We start from the raw sequence: 18,656 nt of genomic DNA, 5'->3' as shown, positions 1-18,656 counted from the left end.
GAAAATTTCCAAATTTTCAGACTAGAAAACTTAGGAGATTAATCAACATGTCAATCTTTTGCTGTCTATTTATTCCTCCTTTTTGTATCTACAAATAACCATGATTAGTTGTCATAGATTTTAGTTCTTGATTTCATTAGCAGCGCAAGTTTTCATTATCTTTTATCTTCTCCCTCCCGTAGCTTCAAAGGTCCATCGTCAGACTGACGAGCAGGTGAAGGCCGAACCGGCCGGCACGCCGCAGCAGGCGCATCCACACAACCTCAGCTCCCTTCAGCACCAGTTTCCCCCTCTAATGTCCAATAAGAAGCAGCAGCAGCAGCCGCCACCGCCGCCACCACAGCCTCCGACAGAGCCCACTCAGGGGGCTCCCAATTTAGTAAAGCCGCCCACCATGTCATACGCGAGCGCCCTCCGAGCGCCTCCCAAGCCGAGAGCCGTTCGACCCGAGCAGGCGAAGAAGAACAGCGACCCGCTGTCCCTCCTGCAGGAGCTGAGCATCGGAAGCTCAAACGGTAGCAATGGTTATTATTCTTACTTTAAATGAGAGCCGACGCTCCCGCGTCGTAAGTAAAGCGGAACAAAAAGAAAAAAGGCAAAAAAAATTGTAAAAGTTTTATAAAATTTATTTTAAAAAAATAGTGGAAAGTGCATTTTAAAGAATTGTTTGTAATAGTAGATTTTAGATTTTTCTTTTTTGTTTCTTTTCTCTTTTATTTTAACTTCTGGTTCTTTTCTCTCCTGACATATCTGTGAAGAAAGTCAGTATATATATAGCAAATGCATTACTGGTATATATATACATATTCATTATGTATATATGAATATATACTTATATTATCTACACTTGTACATGTACGTAATGCTTAGAAAACAAAAATACAAAAAAATAAAATAAGATGAAAGATAATTAAAAAAAAACGACTTATTTGACCATTTAGCTATCTGCTTAGTTTTCCTGCTTTAGTTGGTCTCTTTAACTATATTTTTAGTTCTTTTTTCTAACTCCTGTTTTTTTTTGTTTGTTTTTTTTAACAACCATTTGATTTTAAAGTGAACACTGACCGTTCACACCACTGCAGTTTGTTGTATTGCATGAAAGCTAAGTGGTCGACTGAGTGAAACCGAAAGGAACAATGTATAGAAGTAGATACATTTTTCCTCTAACCTGTACAGAAAAAGAAAATAAAAGACTGAACTGTATTCCACAAAAAGAAAAAACAAAAAAAACAAAAATCATATTAGTATTTGCATTATGAGGGTTTTTGTTTTGTTTTGTTTTGTTTTCAGCTTCTTTTTTCTTTTCGGTCCTTAGTCATCATTAACTTAAATAATCTGGTGATGTAGTGATTAATGTGATTATTTATAGAAAAAAAAAAACAACAACAAAAAAAAACTTTGCCAAGATCTCACCGGGGGAAGTGCGGTGTGCAGATGTCGGGACAGCTTTCATTCCTCCTCTGTCGGCTTCAAACGCAACACGTTTCTTTAGGCGGCAACATGAACTGCTCTGCTTCGATTTACTTTTACTGTTTTGTTGGGTTTTTTTTTCTTTGAGATAGTCTTTTAAATGTAAAATTGTTTCCCTGCTTTTGTTCGACCTCAATTTGGATTTTGTGTTACCTGGTTTGGAATAATCTGATGGTCTGTGGAAGTGAACTGAGAGTTGTTAAAACGTGCATCGTGGGATCATTACTTCCAGTCAGATGTTTTTGAACAACAAAAAATACCGGAGGAGTAAACCCGTGGCAAACAAAATCGGAAAATATCGCATCCCCTCACCAAACAAAAGAAAGAAAAAAGACACTTCCGCAGCCATTAACCGCAGTTTGAAATTTTATTCCTTATTTTTTTTTAATATCTGGATTTGGGGTGGTCTTAAAGGCATGAAGAAAATTGGTAGTGTTTAATTTTTTTTGCTTATGAGAAAGTAGATAATTTTATTAGCATTTTACAAACGTGTCTCAATTTTATGCATTGCTTCAATTTTTTATAAATGTAAAAATACAGCTACTTAAGAAATCAAAACTTTCAGTTACATATTTTATCTTTGTTTCACAACAAATGTTAAACACAACACTGCTAGCTAAAATTTTATTACTAGCTAAATCTTCAGCTAGCAGTTTTATTACTGGCTAATCTTCAGCTAGCAGTTTCATTTCTAGCTAAAGGTTCACTACTCTAGCTAGCAGCTAAGATGCTAGCTCAACTTAAGCTTGTGGTTTTATTGCTGGCTAAAGTTTCACTGCTTCACATAGCCGCTAGCAGTTATGCTAGCTTAACTTAAGATTGTGGTTTCACTGGCTGAGGTTTTTTTGGCTACAAGTTTTATAAAGAAAACATTTCTAAAATTAAAGCCAGCTATTGATTTAGTTTTTAAAGCAAAATTATTACTGTATATTTAGGCAAACTTAAAACAGGCGTGGGCCGGTATGCAGTGGTTTTAGTGCATCATTAAATTCAATGTAGAAATAAACAATATGATCTAATTATTTATATTTTTTAACAGAAAATCAGCAGTTTCTACTGCTGTTATAGTAATGTATTGCTGTAATGCTGTTACAGGCATAATGATGTGTTTTTTCACCCTTTTATACTTTTTTTTCCACCCCCTGCTATGAAATTACCTGCTTAAGGAGTTGAACTATCTGCCATGTTAGAGCACTTATTAAAAGGACGTTATGCTTTGAGAGCGGTATAATGGAACATCTTACCATTTTTAAACCAGAACATCCTAAAAATGCCAATTACTTCAATATCGGCAACAGTTTTTAACTTTTACATTTGCTTAAAAATTTCTGTCCAAAAACTAATTTCATTTTACCAAACGTGACACTGAACGATGAGAACAGCTTCGTTTAGCAGATTTTTATTTTGTTTCAGGAAGGTCATTTTAAGTTTTTCTTCCATTAGGAGATTCTGTGTTATTTTGGGGAAGAAATAGGGTTTCCGAGTTTGAGTTTTATTTCACAAAAATTTGTCCCCCCCCCGCAACACACACACACACACACACACACCCCCACACACACACACACACACACACACACACACACACACACACACACACACACAAAAAGAGAAGAGAGGTGGAGAGACTGAAGAAGTTTGTTCAAAAACCTTTGACTGTTGGTATGTTTTTATTAAGATCTGCATAATTGAACAAGAATGGTGATGTTATGGAAGTCATGATTTATAAAAACAAAAAAAAAACATACAAAAAACAATAGAGACGGCCCAGTTCTTTGATTTAATCAGATTTGTAAGTCAACTGCTCCAGCAGCTAATCGATCTTCTGAAAATTACTTTGATCGTTCTTCCTGCTCGCTCTGGAAAACCGCACCGCGTGGGAAGTTTTCGAGTTTATTTCGAATTTGAGTTTTCTGCACACAGATAAATTTAAGGAATCTCTTCACTGGTAATCGTGGCTTCATATTGTTGCAGTTAGTCTCTGATGTATTTCTTTTCTTTTGATTTAAAAAAAAAAAGAAAAAAAAAAAGCCTTACAGCCAGAAACGAAGATGTTTTAAGTGTTGAGCTCCGAATCCTTTTCAAGTTTTGACCTTTCAAATGACAGGATCCTGATCATTTTTTTATTTTTATTTAGCAGATAAAACACCTACTTGTAAATATACATTTTGTATGTATTTACAAATGAGAACTTTGGGAGCGCCTCGATTTTGTAGAAGCTGATCAATGAAGAGGTACGCCCTTTTTAATTATGCAAATTCACAAAAAAATAGAGAGAAAATCTAGAAACGGTAGTTGCATCACCTTGTAACTTTGCAGGTTTTTCTTTTCATTTTCCTCTTTTTTCTTCTTTTTTTTTCAAGAAGCTGCCCGGCTTCTTTAGCAGAGGAGAATTTCTGTTGCGCCTTTTTAAGATGACCTGATTTACTGTACAATATGTATTTTTTAAGTACACCTTGCTGGATTCGTCCTGTCATGTTTTCTCACCACAGCTGTACAACAATCAACACCTGGATTCATACGTCGATGTTTAGTCTGTTTTTGTTTTTTTGGGTTTTTTTTTTTGCTTGTTTTATTGCATGTTGCGATGACCTTGTTGGGTTTTGATCCTCCGTTCCTATCGGTTTGTAATGATTTCTGGATGAAAAACGGTAAAGGAAAAAAAATACATGTTTTTGTTTTCAACCTGCAGAGTTAAATTTTTGGTATTTTTCTTTGACGTGTACAAATAACTTGTGACATACATAAAACTGTTACTTTTACTAATGTGTCGATCAAAAAAAAAAAAACAATTGAATGGTCATATATGTTTCCCCACCTTCCTTTTTCTTCCTCCTACAGTCTGAAGGGCTAAAGCTGAGGTTGCTCCCTGGGGATCGTGCGGGGAGCCCATTTTTTAATTTAATTTTTTTTTTTTCTCTTTTGTTTTAAAGTCATCGGCTAATCTCTAAAGTTGTGCAATACTAATAATTCAACGCTTTTTTTTCTGCTTTTTTTTTTTTTTAGCTACAGTTCTATTTATTAAGACAGAAGAGATTGAGCCAAAGACATTTTAAAGGGATTTTGTTAGCAGTTTTTTTTGTTTTGTTTTCCTGATTTCTAATATTTCAATTCTTTGCTCTGTGTGTACCTCGTTAGCACGATGACGTAATCTGAGTTGGATTTGAAAGCTCCCAACATTACACCACATTTCATGGTATGTTCTAGATGTGAAACCAGCTGTAAAGTGTGCGTGCGAGTGGCTCACAATTTAAAAAAAACACAAAAAAACGACAAAAAAAGAGAGAGAGAGAGAGAGAGAGGCAAAGGGCACCTTTTGCCCGGCCAGCAGAGAGCACTGTGTTCAGCCTCCTATAAGCGCCGTCTTCTCCTGTTATCTGTTGGGCCTCCTCTGTTCTCCCCCCGCTGCAGTGAATCAATGGCACACCTGTTCCTCCCTGCTTTCCAGCCCCCATCGGTTTCTCCCTCGTGGGTTCAAAGTAATGAATATTCATTTCAACTGGTGGTTGTTATGAGAACTGATTTAGGCTGTGTTTTAAAGGTTTTCTTTTCTTTTTTTAATTGTTTCTCTATTAAAGTGTTTTTATTGAAACTGCTCGAGTGGTCTCGCTCTTTTTCCTCCTTCTTCTCACTCTTTCTGTGCAGAACGAGGCAACATAAAGGCGCCTTTGTGCTCCGGTTGCGTCACGCGAGACGTAAAGCCGTTTGTAACAACTGTGTTGCCTTCGCAGTTGTTACAAAAGTACTGTATATGTCAGATATGACGTGACAGAAATTTGATTTTGTAATTAAATGCTTTGAAATTGGGCCCCTGTCTCTTTAAGAAACTCCTGCTCTTTCTGAAACTGCCTTCAGGAAGTCCTCACAACGTCGCTCCTCTATTGACTCTTTAACAATGTTTTTACCAGCGTTGCAGGGAAAGGTAGTTCGTATCATGAGCTCAGTAGATGTGCAGCTTCAACGGGTATTTGCTAATTGCTGCTGACTAGTCTGAAGGAGCGGAGTGGACGGGCGCGCTGATTGAGAAGGTTGGAAACCGCCGATCCAAGGAGAAACTGCGTCTCAAAGGCTGAATACACGATTTTGTGTTGCTTCCTCATTTTCCTTCATTTTGATCATTTGAAGCAAAAAATGCAAATTCCAGTTTTCTTTTTTTTTTTTATTTTTTTAGAAGAAGAATCCTGAAACATCCAATGCCTTTTAGATGTGCAACAGCAAATCCGGGTCTGAAAGAACTCTCATCCGAACCAATTGATACAAAATTTGTCAATTTTTATTTTCTTTATTTCCTTAGAAATTTGTAACGAGTAAGAAATACAGAATCAACGCCATTCCAAAGCTTATTCAACTGCATGCTATATAGAGAAAAGGAAACGTATCACATTATGGCAACATTTACCCCAAAATGTAACCGTTTTATTTCATAACGCAGCAGCAGCAGCAACAATTTAGAGAACTAACATCATCCAAACACGTTCATGTCTTAAGCAAAGATTATTAAGAGAGCGACAAACAGAAGTACATCTTACTGAAAATAACTACATTTTTTTTGCCCTGAGCAAGGTTGAGATTCTGGTTGTCGCAGCTCTGACAGAACGATGTAGTCCGGTCTGACTTGACACCGGAGTTCTGTATAAAAGGTTAAGTTCACATTCACACTGTTCACCATGTGATCCCAAAGCACTTCCAGTGTGAAGTCAAGCAAAGTCGAAACAAATGGAGAGGCTTTCTCAGTCACACCGTCCACATCGTCTGTGCAAGTTTCCAGTTACATTTCTTGAAGTTTTGTGTTCTTAAAAAAACGAAATAAACCAGTTTTCTTTTTTCCCCACCCACGGCTTTTTACTAAATCTTCCCTCGAAAGGATACGACACCGAACAATCTGGGTTGACGTTAAACAGATTGACATTACATTACCTGTGAACAATTTCTTCTTGGAAAACTGGTTGGAAAATGTTTAATCTGAATGGTATCAAGCTGCTGGCTTGTCACACTCTGACAATTTGTTTATCCTATTAAACACAAATAGGATATGAAATCTTGACTGCTGCACTTAGGAGAACATCACTAATAATTTCACTGACCTACACTTCAAAACATCCAAGGCGTCACTTACAGCTCTTAATATAATCTGCTGGGGGGGAGGGGGTTGTTTTTTTGTTTTTTTTACAAAACCAACCCAGCAGACATTATATAAATATAAATACCGTACATCTGAACTGCTAAGAAGGTTAATCTTGTTTAGGAGAAATAAAACTTTATTGATTTTGCCCACGTCGTGGCTCAGTCAAAGGCCTTGTATGTATGCACAGTGCACCTGCTAAAACTGAACCTTTTCCAACATGGCAGGCTGTGGGAGTGTTTAGCATTCAGTCTGACACACACTCACACACACACACACACACGCTAGAAAACTTCTTGGCTTCAGCTTATTTTTCTCTATCTTTAAAGCTTCTTTGAATAATCCTTCAGATGCCTGTTTGACATTATTAATGCCGACGCCATTAAAAATACACACACCTTCCTGTAAAGGTGTACATTATGTGGCGCTGAAATGATGGTTAGTGTGACGTCAGACTTGTACTAGAAAATCCTTAGGGCCGTTTTTGTGTAAAAGAAACATACATGGCAGTAAGACCATGGTCACATTAACAATGATTCATGGCTGTAATTGAGAAAAACAAACAAACAAACAGGATGTTGGTAAACGATGAGCTGTACACAAAAACAACAAAAAAACAGCATGTGAATTATGTTTCCGGTTGTGTTCACTCTGGTCGCGCATACAGGGGTCAGGAAAACACATCAGCCTCCTCACATTCAACTGCTGCGATGCGCAAACACCAACACACTTTTTTAAATTATTTTTTTAAACTGGAAAACATTGAAAAAGAGATTCACGGCCGCGTTCGGTCGGCCGGCCGGCATCACTCGACTTGCTCCGGCTCGGCGTCCATGCACGTCTCCCAGGGGTTCTGGGGCATCCGGGGCATGGAGAAGACGAGGAGCGCGATGCCGGCCACGAAGAGGAGGACGAAGCCAGAGCAGGCGCAGGCGAAGGACCAGGCGTAGTAGTACTCGATCCAAATGGTGTCCTCGCTCTCGATCATGCGCTTCACCGACTGACGCATCACCTCCAGCGAGATGAAAGCGCAGATGCCTGAAGGCAGAGAGGCAGCAGCAGGGTGTGAGCGGGGGGGAGTGCGGACCGGGGAGGCCGGCTGGGGGGCGAGCGGAACTGACCTGCGAACGCGAAGAACATCCCGGCGGGTTTCAGAAGGTAGTCCCTTCCTTTGCCTTTGCCGGTGCACGACCCGAGCAGACACAGAGAGCCCAGGATCATGAAGGCCAGGCTGAAAATGGAGATGGCTGCGGCGGAAATGTTGTACTCTGGAAGGAAAAATAAATAAGAATGACAAAAATAAAGTTCAAATATAAACAAACAGCTTCAGAAGCTCATAAGAGAAAAAGGCATGGAGAGAATGTAGAGTAAGAGGAAAACATACTGATGTCCAGACTGTTCTGTGTTCAGACTGTCATGAAAAGGTCAAACACAGGTCGCGTTACGTCAAAAATCAGAATTGGGTCACATCTACCTACCTACTTATCTATATATGGCAGGAGTTTGTCTTTTATTTCACATGAACGTAAACTTTGTCATGACAGATTGTGTCATTTATTTAATCATCATGTTTCAGAAGATGCTTCACTGGCAACATTTTTGGCCGAATCATTTATTTTATGTCAATTGCCTGTTCATGGATTTTTATCGACTGTAAAAAGAGCAACACACAGACCTTCGCTCAAAGTCTCAAAGGCAATAATCTTGTCAAATTTACCGACATATATTTGCTTTACTTTCATGTTCGCAGATTCCATGTGTGGGAAGGAAACAGCAGCTGGTTTGTATTTTGCTGGTTATGATCGGGAGCGTTTGATCTGCCGCCTGTTTGCCTGATAACCATCCCATCGGGGGGCTGGGGGGGCAGGGGAGGCTCCTTTGGGGGCCAAGAACCTCCATCTTGTGCTGGCGGGAGACGACGGCCGCCACACCTTGAGCATTCTGGGCTTTGAGGTAGTTAGTGCGTCTCTACTGTGCAACTTCATTTGTATTTTACGTGAAATCTGTATTTATAAAAACTGTTTAATGTAAGTGTGACACAGGCAGACCGTAGTTAACTTAGTTTGTGCTCCAAGGAAGACTGGAGCAGCTCATAAGGGCTCTTATGAAAAATCATTTTCATATCTTCAGCAAAGTTTGGCGTTTCCGCTGCCTGGCACATTGCAGATGCATCGCCGTTCCAGAAGCGCCTGATTCAAATGACTGGACAGGACAGAGGTACCTGAGGATGGAGCAGCACCGGCCTAGAGTCACTGGCCATGCAGGAAGTCTGTGAATCGGATGGGAACACTGGAGGAGGATAACTATCATCGCACACTACAAATCTGACGTCACGACAAGAAGGCAAGGCCACAAGTCGGGTAGGAAATGCGCTGAGCGTTTAGAAAGAAAACCCAGTTTTGTTGCGATATCTCGTGGCATCGATTCATCACTGCTTTTTTCGGTAACTGTATGACTGACTGTGGCCCGCATCTTTAGGACAGCAGACACATAATGAAGTGGGATTTGAATCATTAAACTGCAAACATATCTTCACACTTATTGACAATTATTGATGCTTTCCTTGAACAGACAGTGGAGAATGGAGTAAAAATCACAATTTTGACAATACAGTTTGGTTCCTTCTTTAAAAACATTAGCTGAAATTCATCATGACGAGGATTAATATCAAGATAAGGAATGCATCGTGATATTTGATAAATGACGTCCTTTTTTCCTTTGGTAACTGGCTGACGTGTCTGTTAAATCATTTCTCTGCACGTCTGATGTAATCTAATTTTCTGCTCACTGAATTTTTAGCTGTAAGCAGCAATTACCGAAATTTGAAATATTTCACAGCGTGTGTCCAGTGAATCTAATTAATAAACGAGTTCCACTTTTTGAGCCAAACTGCAGAAACAAATGACACTTTCAAAAATATTCTGATTTGTTGAGCTGTGTATGTGTGTGTGCATGTCCACACACACACCCACACACGCAGACACACACTGACACACACGACTGTTTCAGTGGCTCACATTTTCAAAACTGTTTTTGGTTGGACCGTTTTTGATGTGACACAAGATGTTATATATTCACCAAACAAATCCGTTTTTTGTGCCTTTTAGCGTTTAGACAAGATGGAGTGACATGACCTTCAAGCAGAGAACGCTTAGAGAACAACGTACCTTTTTGTGTTTTGTATTCAAATATCTCTGCATCTTGTCCTGGATTGAAGTGTCTGAAGTAAGTGCAGTTTTCGTCTGTGAAAAGAGAGGGAGGAGAAAGATTTCAGTGTCAAGCCCTGCAAGGCGCAATAGCTTCAAAAATGTTTAAAGGACATGTATAACTATCTAAAGGAACCGTTAAATCTAACGCATTAGTGTGAAGATGTCTGATTTACACTTAGAAGGTCATTAAAATACAAGTCCTAATTGCTTCGCCTTTTGGGAAAAAGCTAAATGTCTTTGCGTCATAAATCGAAACACAAACATGTAAATAATAAATTTCAGCCTAAATAATCAGTCGTGCGGCTGAGAAAGTCAAAATGTTTCTCGCATCAGAGAGAAGATTCAATGCGATGATTAACGACTTCTCCTCCTGAACTGTTTCTCTGACCTCGGGTGTGCCGCAGGGCTCCGTCCTCGTACCCGTGATGTTCTCCCTGCACAGGTGAGCGGCAAACACAACCTCCAGTTTTGTTTGTGTGCAGATGATGCACAGGTCTATTTGCCAAGTTGTTCACAACAGCACGAACACATCAGAATCTGTGCCACGCGGTTTTAAGAAGACACATTTTCTGCACCTGAATGAGAATAAAACGTTCTATGTTTGACTAAGATTTTGAAACTAGTGAGTGAAGTAAACCATGGGAAAAATATTAACTAATAAAACATTTTTTTTAATTGTTACTGCAGTTTCTATTGGACTGATGCTTTGTTTAGACACGTCTCTTTATTTCTTCCTGTGCCGCACCGCTGAACCTTTTCACACCCCCACTGAAGTCTTGCCCCGCATCTTCTCTCACCGTTACGGGAAACCCTCCTGCTGAGCACCTCGTGAACGTCCGGCCTGCCTCACAACACTTCACACCCTCTCCCATTTGTCACATTTACGCTCTAAGAGCATCTTAAAATTGACACCCTTTGGATAACGGCAGCAGTTAAAAACTGGTTCCCGTTCAGAAACGCGCTCGGCTTAAACAAAGCAGCTGTGGTTGCAGCACAAATCGCGGCTGCGTTTTTCTCCTGCAGATGACGTGCTAAAGCTTGGGGACTTGTTTGAGTGAAAGAGGAGTTTCTCAATGTGCCCATGAAGGGACTTGGCAGAGGAAAGGTTCTTTGTTGTTGAGCCAGGTCTATAAAATATTGAATCCATGTTTAGGAGAAGTCTGGAATCAATATCAAATCTAGAACACGTCTTACTTTTATCGCTCACTTTGGATGCATATGATGGGAGCCAAGGCCGTTTATCACACATCCTAGGACTGTACATGCCACGTGAGCTTTAGACAGAAAGTATTAAATAATGAAAAAGCTGCTTGAAATATCACGCTATTAAAGGATTAATCTCAGTCAGTGTAAAAAATAAATGAATAAAAATCAGCCCTCACTTAGTGAGAAATAAATGCTGTTGTGTGGAAATGTGCAAAAAAAGGAGCTTACTTATACTTTAATATAACAAGTGCTTAATTTTCCATGCTATGAAAACGTCAACGTGTTAAAACAGGCTGAAATCTGAAACCACGTAAAATATTTGCACAAACTGTCGTATTTGCAGAGGGGGAAAAAAAAAAGAGCTTCCCAAAGCCAGCTTTCACTGCGGTGCACCGCGCTGTGTGGGCCCGCGTATAAATAAAGATGTTTTTATGAATGAGAACAGGGACCGGCCATAAAGAGAAGGAAGATCGAAAGATGGTTACCAAGCAACAAGCCCCCTCTGTTTTCACTGTTGACGGCACATAAGAGGTGAAATAGAGGCTTGTCAACGAGTTATACCTCTGAGTCGAAGCTGACGGAGAAATGAAAGGCCTCCAAATCACCCGAGTCTCGGAAAATTGTTCTTTATTTTCCTGTCATGAAAAGGCGATCAAAGCTGTTATTGTTATTATTTTAAGATTGTGACCAGACAAGAAAGTTCAAATCCAGCCAGGGCCGTACACAGACATTATGGGGGTTAAGGCGGTAAAGGATTAAAAATAAGGGGCCGCCTTAGTAATGTTTGATTTATTATGGGCATAGACCACACTGTAAGAAAAAAAGGGAACCTTTTTGTTGAGAGGGCAAAGGTTGCATTGCTCTCGCACCAAACTGTCAACATTACTGCACAAGATTTATCTGAAAAGTTTAACGCGTTAACTTGACCAGGTGACCTGACAGCCAGTCAACACGCCGGACCCGACGGTGATGGCAGCGACAAAAGTAGGAACATTTCTCAGCTTTCCTGTGTTGTGTTGCTAGCTGTCTGCGTGTAATGCAAGCACGTTGTAGTTAACATTCCTAAATTAACCTTAGAAACAAAACGACTTCTTTTAAATTCTTTTGACAATGAAAACTGAGACTCGTCAGACCATTTGATTTGAGAAAACAGAACATTTTCTGAAATATTGTTTGAAAACTTGCCTATTTACATGTCAGGCTCACAAAGTTAAGCATCGTGATTAAATGTGATTTTTTTAAAAAAATCAATTAACAGCACAAAGACAATAAATAGTATTTGTCCCTAATTTTTAAGCTGGGGCACGTAGCAATCTGACGCTGGAACACAAGAAAGTTGAAAAATGTTTTATTGTTGGTGTCTCTATCACGTCCAGTGTGTTGAGTTCACCCCGAGTGGCTTTTAGGTCATATCAGGTCATTTGATTATGCAATATTAACACGTTTCTGTTAAGCTGATACTCAAATTGTTAATTAGCTGCATGGAGTTTTTCATGGGACAATTCAAAGTTTAAGGTGGGTGATGCGTGTTGACACTATCTGTCCCAAGCTTTTTACTTTTGCTCTCATTTTACACTTTTTCAGCAACTATGGCAAATATGAAGACGGACACATTTCAAAACCTTTGACTCTGTAATTGTCTGTGGAAAATGATTGGGGCCCCTCAGTGCCACTCTGACTCTGTGTTCTCTCTATTATTGGCCCTTGTCCTGCTGGCTGTGCTGACATGTTGTGTGACACCTTTCTTGTTCTAAATAGGGCGGTCTGTCATGTTTCCAAGGATCAGGTGAGGACGCCGGTTTTAGCGTCTCCGCACGCTGTCATGTTGTTTCCCCGTCTTTTTTTTTTTTTTTTTATGCGTGCCATCGATTCACTTCCCAATGACCACAGCCAGAGTCCTAAGATAATCCAAATGTTGTTAATTTTGCAAAGCCAAAAACTCGGCAGATGAAGTACAAAGACGTTGCAGCCGTTCTGTCGCCTATTTGACGGGCTGGTTATAAACCTGGGTGTGTTTAAGAGCAAAATAGCATCGATTCCCAGTCATTTTTGGAATATACCACCCATCCCGGTGCAGTGACAAGTAATTTGAGTCCTGCAAGGAGACGTGGGGCTGTGGTGAGGTCTTGAGGGAAGGGTTTAATGGTCCTGCGGGTCTTAGAGTTATGCCAGACTCTGCCATGAGGCCCTGTCACTCAGGGAATCCACAGGCTTGTGCATGAACACTTGACCCCCATGGCTCTGCCCCAGCACAGCTGAGTATTTACATGCCTTATTTTTGTAGCTAGCAGCAGTGTTTCGCTGCGTGCAATATCGAATAAATCGCACGCTTCCTATTTCTGGAACGTCTCAGATAGTTATTGTATTGGCCCTCTTGCAACACCGCAGCCACGGAAAACTGCCAAAGTCCCGGCCTGAGCGTTCATCAGGCAGAAACGGTTTGCTGGTTGAGAGCTGGACGAAATATCCATTGTTGCCCATTTATAACCATTTGTGAATAGCGATTAAACTGGAGACGATAGTCAGAGTAAAGTTTTCTATGGATTCGAAGAAACAAGTCACCCTCAGTTCTTTGTCTGCTAAGAACGAGGCAGACCCTCACTTTCTCCTCGCCAAATGCTTGATCCTGCTTGATCAATGACTTCCCTCGCCAAATCCTGCCAGCGGGGAAAATCCACGCTATCTAATGGGACATTTTCATATTCAGAAAAATGATTTTTTCTGTTGTCATCAGCCTGTGATGCGTGATATTTTTGTTACATGTTGAGCATCTCCTGTCCGTCTCATTCCAGTCGCAGCAGGAACCTCCACGGACTTTGATCTTTGACCTCAGATTTCAGTGGCAGTTCAAGATTTTGTTAAAGTTAGCGTTGACAAAAATAAAGCCAAAATAAAGTATCATTTTCTTTACGTGTCTCATGAAGAAACATCATTTGATCATATTCTTTTGTTTGACACTCCAAGCTGTTGCTTTTTTGGTCTATTTCTTTTTAGTAAAAAAAAACAAAACAAACAACAAAAAGAAACAAATGTCTATTTTGTAAAATAATAATTTAAAAAAAGAAGCGCAAAACTGCTTTTATCTTCTGTTTCTTAAAGTGCTTTTTAACTCTTTGGAGAATAATTAGCTCAGTTTGAGTGAGATTGTTTGGTTTGTTAATTAATCTTATTTATTTACACAATTATTGTAGCAAAATTAATTACATGCCACAGTAGCGAACTGCTGCCTCTCATAAATAATCAACATCATTAGTTACAGCTCAAAAGTGATAGTTTGAAACAGAAAACGAGAATAAAAAAAAAAAAACTAGATTCTTTATGCCACGTTAGTCAGCCATATTGATATACCAAAACAGAGTGACTGATCAATAGATTTAAAATCAATTATCTCAAAGGTTATTGGTTTCATCTCTGGTTTGCATTGGGATCTGCTTGTCTGAACAAATGCAGCTGATTAGTCTAAATGAATTTGGAGCTCATTGGGTCTCGTCAACAAAACCTCGGTCTTCCAGAATACATGTTCACACTGCATAATGACATTATTGTACATCTTTCTGCAGGTTATTTCCTGCTCGTTCTTGTATATTTCATGCGCGTCTGTGGCAGGAATCCATGTGATAATCTGGACTAAACTAATCTGAGTCTGTTGAAAACAAATTCAACCTCATTTCCAGTTTTTTGTCGTCTCATTGTTTTTCTGCGCAGCTTTATGATGATCACATTCATTTGTTGTTGTTTTTTTTACTGTGAACAGATGTTCTCCTAATTGCGCCCAACCTCTGCAGGTAAAAACTCCGGAATACCAAAACGTGTGCCGCCCATCGCCGCCGTCCGGAGTGCTCAAAGTGTGCGAGTGCGGGTCAAATTATTGAGAAAATCCGGCTCGTCTGCGCCAGTGAAGTGCCTCGGGCGTTTCAGCTGTTCCTGAAAGAGACCTCCGGTGCAGACAGAGTGCAGGCATCCCAATCGCCGCAGTCAGTCAAGAATTAGCTTAACTTTTTGAGTAGAAGGGATTTGGACGGGTGTCTACGATCGTGTCCTGAAAAGCTGACAGTAAAACAAAAACAAATGTCTAACAGCTGCGTGACATAGAGTCTGATAAGAGCTGCTCATATAATGGCTGACATTGGGGGGAGGGCATGTACTTATACTTATTGTACTTATAAATGCAAGCAATTTTGAATAAATACGCACTATAAATAGGGCTATTCTAACCCCACCTGAGGACATCTGTGTTTCATACTGTAAGGCTTTAATCGGTGCTTGTATTGCTTGAAGAATGATAATTTAACTGCACTTTCAATTGAAAATTACATTTCAATTGAAATAAAGTCTTCACACTCATGTCGTTTGCAGAGGTCAGCACCCTCTTCGGTTCCAACATAATTAGTTATGATCCACATAATCTAAACCCTGCTGTGTTTTTGTTTTTTTGTTGTTGTTTTTTTGTTCTCTTTTACCACAAAAGCAGTAGGAAGAAGCATATCAGCTGTTAATATAATAATAATGTAACAATAATGTACAACGTTGTGGAGAAAGTATTTGGCCTATTTCTTGTTTTTGCTGCTTTTTTTCCTCAAGCTTTAATGTATCAGAACAACAACCACATTCTCATGGATGTGGGTTTGGTCTGGAGGACTCTTTATCCTCGGTAAGGAAAATCAGCAACTTTGTCTAATAATATTATGTTTGAGATCCGTAATATCACGCTGCAACAAGGAGAAAGAAACGGAAAAACCTTCAAGGGGTTAACACTTTTTAAAATCACTGCAGAAAAAAAAAAATCACTCGTATATTAGAGAGCTGGCAACAATTTGAAGATGTTTTCTTATAAAAAACAAACAAAAAACTATTTTTTCCACTTCAACCAAATCAAACAGCAACATAAATGATGTGTGCAAGAAGTTGTTTTTGATCCAAATTACTAATTACCTTCAGCAGTTATTAATAGTCAGCTAAACCAGACTATTGGTGCACAGCACTATGATGGTCATGTTCATTTGTTTTTACTGTGAATGAATGTTACTATAATCACGCGCAACTTTTGTAGAGAAAAACTGCGGAATCCAACATATGAGCTCAACATGTACATTAAATACTCTTAAATCAATATTTATCATATCAATACTAATGTAAACGCTTTGCACATCTGAAGCACAGTGAAAAACAATTTGTTCCCCTTAAAAAAAAACCGGCAGTAAAACCTATTGGTGGTCGTCAAACTTCACATCAAGTCTTGGGGTCTCATTCGTCTCTGAATGCATGCGTGGATGCAGGCGGACCAGAGACGGCTTCTAAAGTAGATTGTAGCGCATGGCATTCTGGGTAATGCCATACGCGCGCTCTCACCAACAACGTGGCTCTTGTGGGAAATGTGACATGACGTCTCACTACCGGGTCTTTTTCCAAGTACAAAAGAGAAATCCTACAACCGTTCAAATCTGACGCCACTCCAGGTTGTTTACATTTTGTACAGAGGGAAGTTGCGCTCATGTCTTCGGAAATTTTCGTGTCGTTTCCCCTCGGTGGTTCCGTTGCAGCGCCACCGCAGGCAAGGAGGGGAACAGGTTTTTCAAAGGAATGAAAGTGAGCAGCATCGGCTGGCGATGTAACAAATGTCGCCGTTTTGGCCCGCAATCGAAGCCTACAAACCATCAGGTGCGAAGACACCTCGAGATACTGTGTGCTTACTTTGTTTCTACAACAGAATTATTCTTATTATTTTCGTAACAAAAGAGATACAATTTTCAGTATCTCAAAAAATATCTCCAAAGTTTGGAAACCCCTGGACGTCACGCGACTTCCTGTGTTGGGGCCTCTATTCTTAGTAGCTTCATTCTTAACAGCTGTGGTGCAAAAAGCTGCAGCTGCACTTTGTGGGGCTAAATTGTTCGACACGTTCAGAAACCCAAACTTTTACGATTGGTTTCGATTTTACTGATGAGTTAGAAAGTGTTTTGCGAGGATTTCTTTCGTCTTACCTCCAGGCAGGCTGATCGGTCCGCAGCCATGCCCTGTCTCGTAGTCGTGCTCGGTGATGTAGATGTGCTTCTTGCACAGCCTCCAAAGGCCGAAGTGTGCCGCCTCGCAGGTCTCATTGGGCCTCAGCACCTTTGGGCTGAGCACTGCCCAGTGGTCCGTAACCACCGCCGTGAACATGCACGCCATACCCACCACCAGCACGAAGATGGCGATCTTTATCTTGGTGCGCTTGTGCATGTTTCCCAGTTGGTGCGACTTCTAAGTCGGTTCTCAACAGCAACAAAAGATAAGTGAGACTCGATGTTCCGATCTGAAACTCTTGAGACCTCTTCCCCTCGGCGGGCCCTTGTAAGTTCTCAGGGGGAAAAAACGTCGTCGTCCTTCCCCTCTCTCCACCCGGGACGAATGTCTTCTCTCTTGCTGCCGCAAATCTGCGCTTCTGGTTCGAAGGGAAGGGGGCCAGACTCCTCCGTCCTACTTTCATGCCCCTCTTTCCCCTCACACTGTGAGCCGCCGCTCTACGGACGCCTCACAAAGTCAGCTGTTGGGGTAGATCAGAGAAGTTGATGACCAGACTGTCTGCCATGCTGGGCAATGGGTGTGTTTCTCAGGGTGTCGTATGCTATAAATGACCATTGAGTCAGGCTGTGTGCTTATCCTATTACAGTATCGCTGTGTTGAGATTAGCAAAGTGCCATTATAAGAGTGTTCGCGTAACGCCTTTATTTAAAATAATGCAAGCTGAATTTTAAAGAAGTACCTTCAGCAGCGTATCAAATAGTCTCCGTCTTGTTCATTTAATTGCCATGTGACATTGTTGAGTCAAAGCTCTGTGACGTCTTTGCATGGATTTGTCTCTTTGTGCCATATTTATAAGAAGAAAGTGTTTGCGTCTATAATGAGCTGTGACTGAAAACAGGAACACTCCCCACATGCGAGAGCAGCACACTTTGAAATTGATACTAGAAAATTCCTGAAGAAATTTAACCGGGGCCTGCCAAAGTGTGCCCGTCGATTTGGATCCAGCGTTCTGATGCTAAACATTAGCATCCATGCTAAAGAAAGCTGCAATGTCATCAATACAATGTGGAGAGTCACAAGCATGACTGACTGCATTCAGTATACTAAATATGGGTAATAAGTAAGGGAAATAGCTAATACCTCATGCAAGGTAAAAGGCTAATTCTAATGCTCTGCCTTGCTCTGCAAGGCAGAGCCTTAACCTGAGTGGAAAAGATCAGCAGGATAATCTTATTGCACTGTCTATGTCAGTGCACTGGTGGGGAACAGAGAAATGCTAATGTTTGTGCTAATGCTAATGCACTGCCTTGCTGCGCAAGACAGTGCCCTAACTTGAGAGGGAAAGATAATGCAAGCTAATATTATTGCAGCACCTGCAGCGCTGCATTAGCCACGGCCGCATCTTAAGGCTTTTATTTTGAAATGTTCAAAATGTTTAATTTTAAATGGTCAATGTAATCCCATGTATAACAGTGATTTGGTTAAATCAGACATATAATGGTCAAAAGAGCACTTATTTAATCTAAAAATTCTCAAGGCTTTTATTTTGAAATTTTTTTAAGCTTAATTTAAAATTTCCACACTAATTCTATGTGTAACAATGGTTGGTTAAAAATAGTTATAAAAGGCCCAAAACACAAGCAGTTCTA

The 18,656-nt window shown here is 40.2% G+C and overlaps 2 protein-coding genes across 4 annotated transcripts in view; one reads left to right on the top strand and one right to left on the bottom strand.

Moving 5' to 3' along the window:
* Positions 1–5,059, top strand: part of helz (helicase with zinc finger) — a 51,891-nt gene extending 46,832 nt beyond the window's left edge. For all 3 annotated transcript variants that reach the window (XM_055041098.1, XM_055041101.1, XM_055041097.1), the window contains one exon: positions 183–5,059. In XM_055041098.1, the coding sequence (XP_054897073.1) occupies positions 183–547 (365 nt within the window). In that variant the 3' untranslated portion in view covers positions 548–5,059. The remainder of the gene's footprint in view (positions 1–182) is intronic.
* A 663-nt stretch (positions 5,060–5,722) lies between these two features.
* Positions 5,723–17,582, bottom strand: LOC129367284 (voltage-dependent calcium channel gamma-1 subunit-like). Its single transcript, XM_055041613.1, has 4 exons — positions 16,986–17,582; positions 9,757–9,831; positions 7,711–7,857; positions 5,723–7,627 (listed from the first exon to the last, which is right to left on the bottom strand). Exons 1-4 carry the CDS (start codon positions 17,221–17,223, stop codon positions 7,395–7,397), a joined length of 693 nt encoding a protein of 230 aa, XP_054897588.1. The 5' UTR covers positions 17,224–17,582; the 3' UTR covers positions 5,723–7,394.
* Between the last annotated feature and the right edge of the window lie 1,074 nt (positions 17,583–18,656).

The sequence above is a fragment of the Poeciliopsis prolifica genome, unplaced genomic scaffold (genome assembly GCF_027474105.1).
Source record: "Poeciliopsis prolifica strain line A6 unplaced genomic scaffold, Auburn_PproV2 SCAFFOLD016, whole genome shotgun sequence".
Taxonomy (NCBI): Eukaryota; Metazoa; Chordata; class Actinopteri; order Cyprinodontiformes; family Poeciliidae; genus Poeciliopsis; species Poeciliopsis prolifica.
This window is presented reverse-complemented; position numbering and strand designations above follow the sequence as displayed.

Coding starts and splice junctions, on each gene's coding strand:
- LOC129367284 (XM_055041613.1), bottom strand. CDS start 17,223: ATGCACAAGCGCACCAAGATAAAGATCGCCATCTTCGTGCTGGTGGTG. Junction 9,832..16,985: donor ACCGATCAGCCTGCCTGGAG/GTAAGACGAAAG, acceptor CTCTTTTCACAG/ACGAAAACTGCACTTACTTC. Junction 7,628..7,710: donor GATGTTCTTCGCGTTCGCAG/GTCAGTTCCGCT, acceptor CTCTGCCTTCAG/GCATCTGCGCTTTCATCTCG.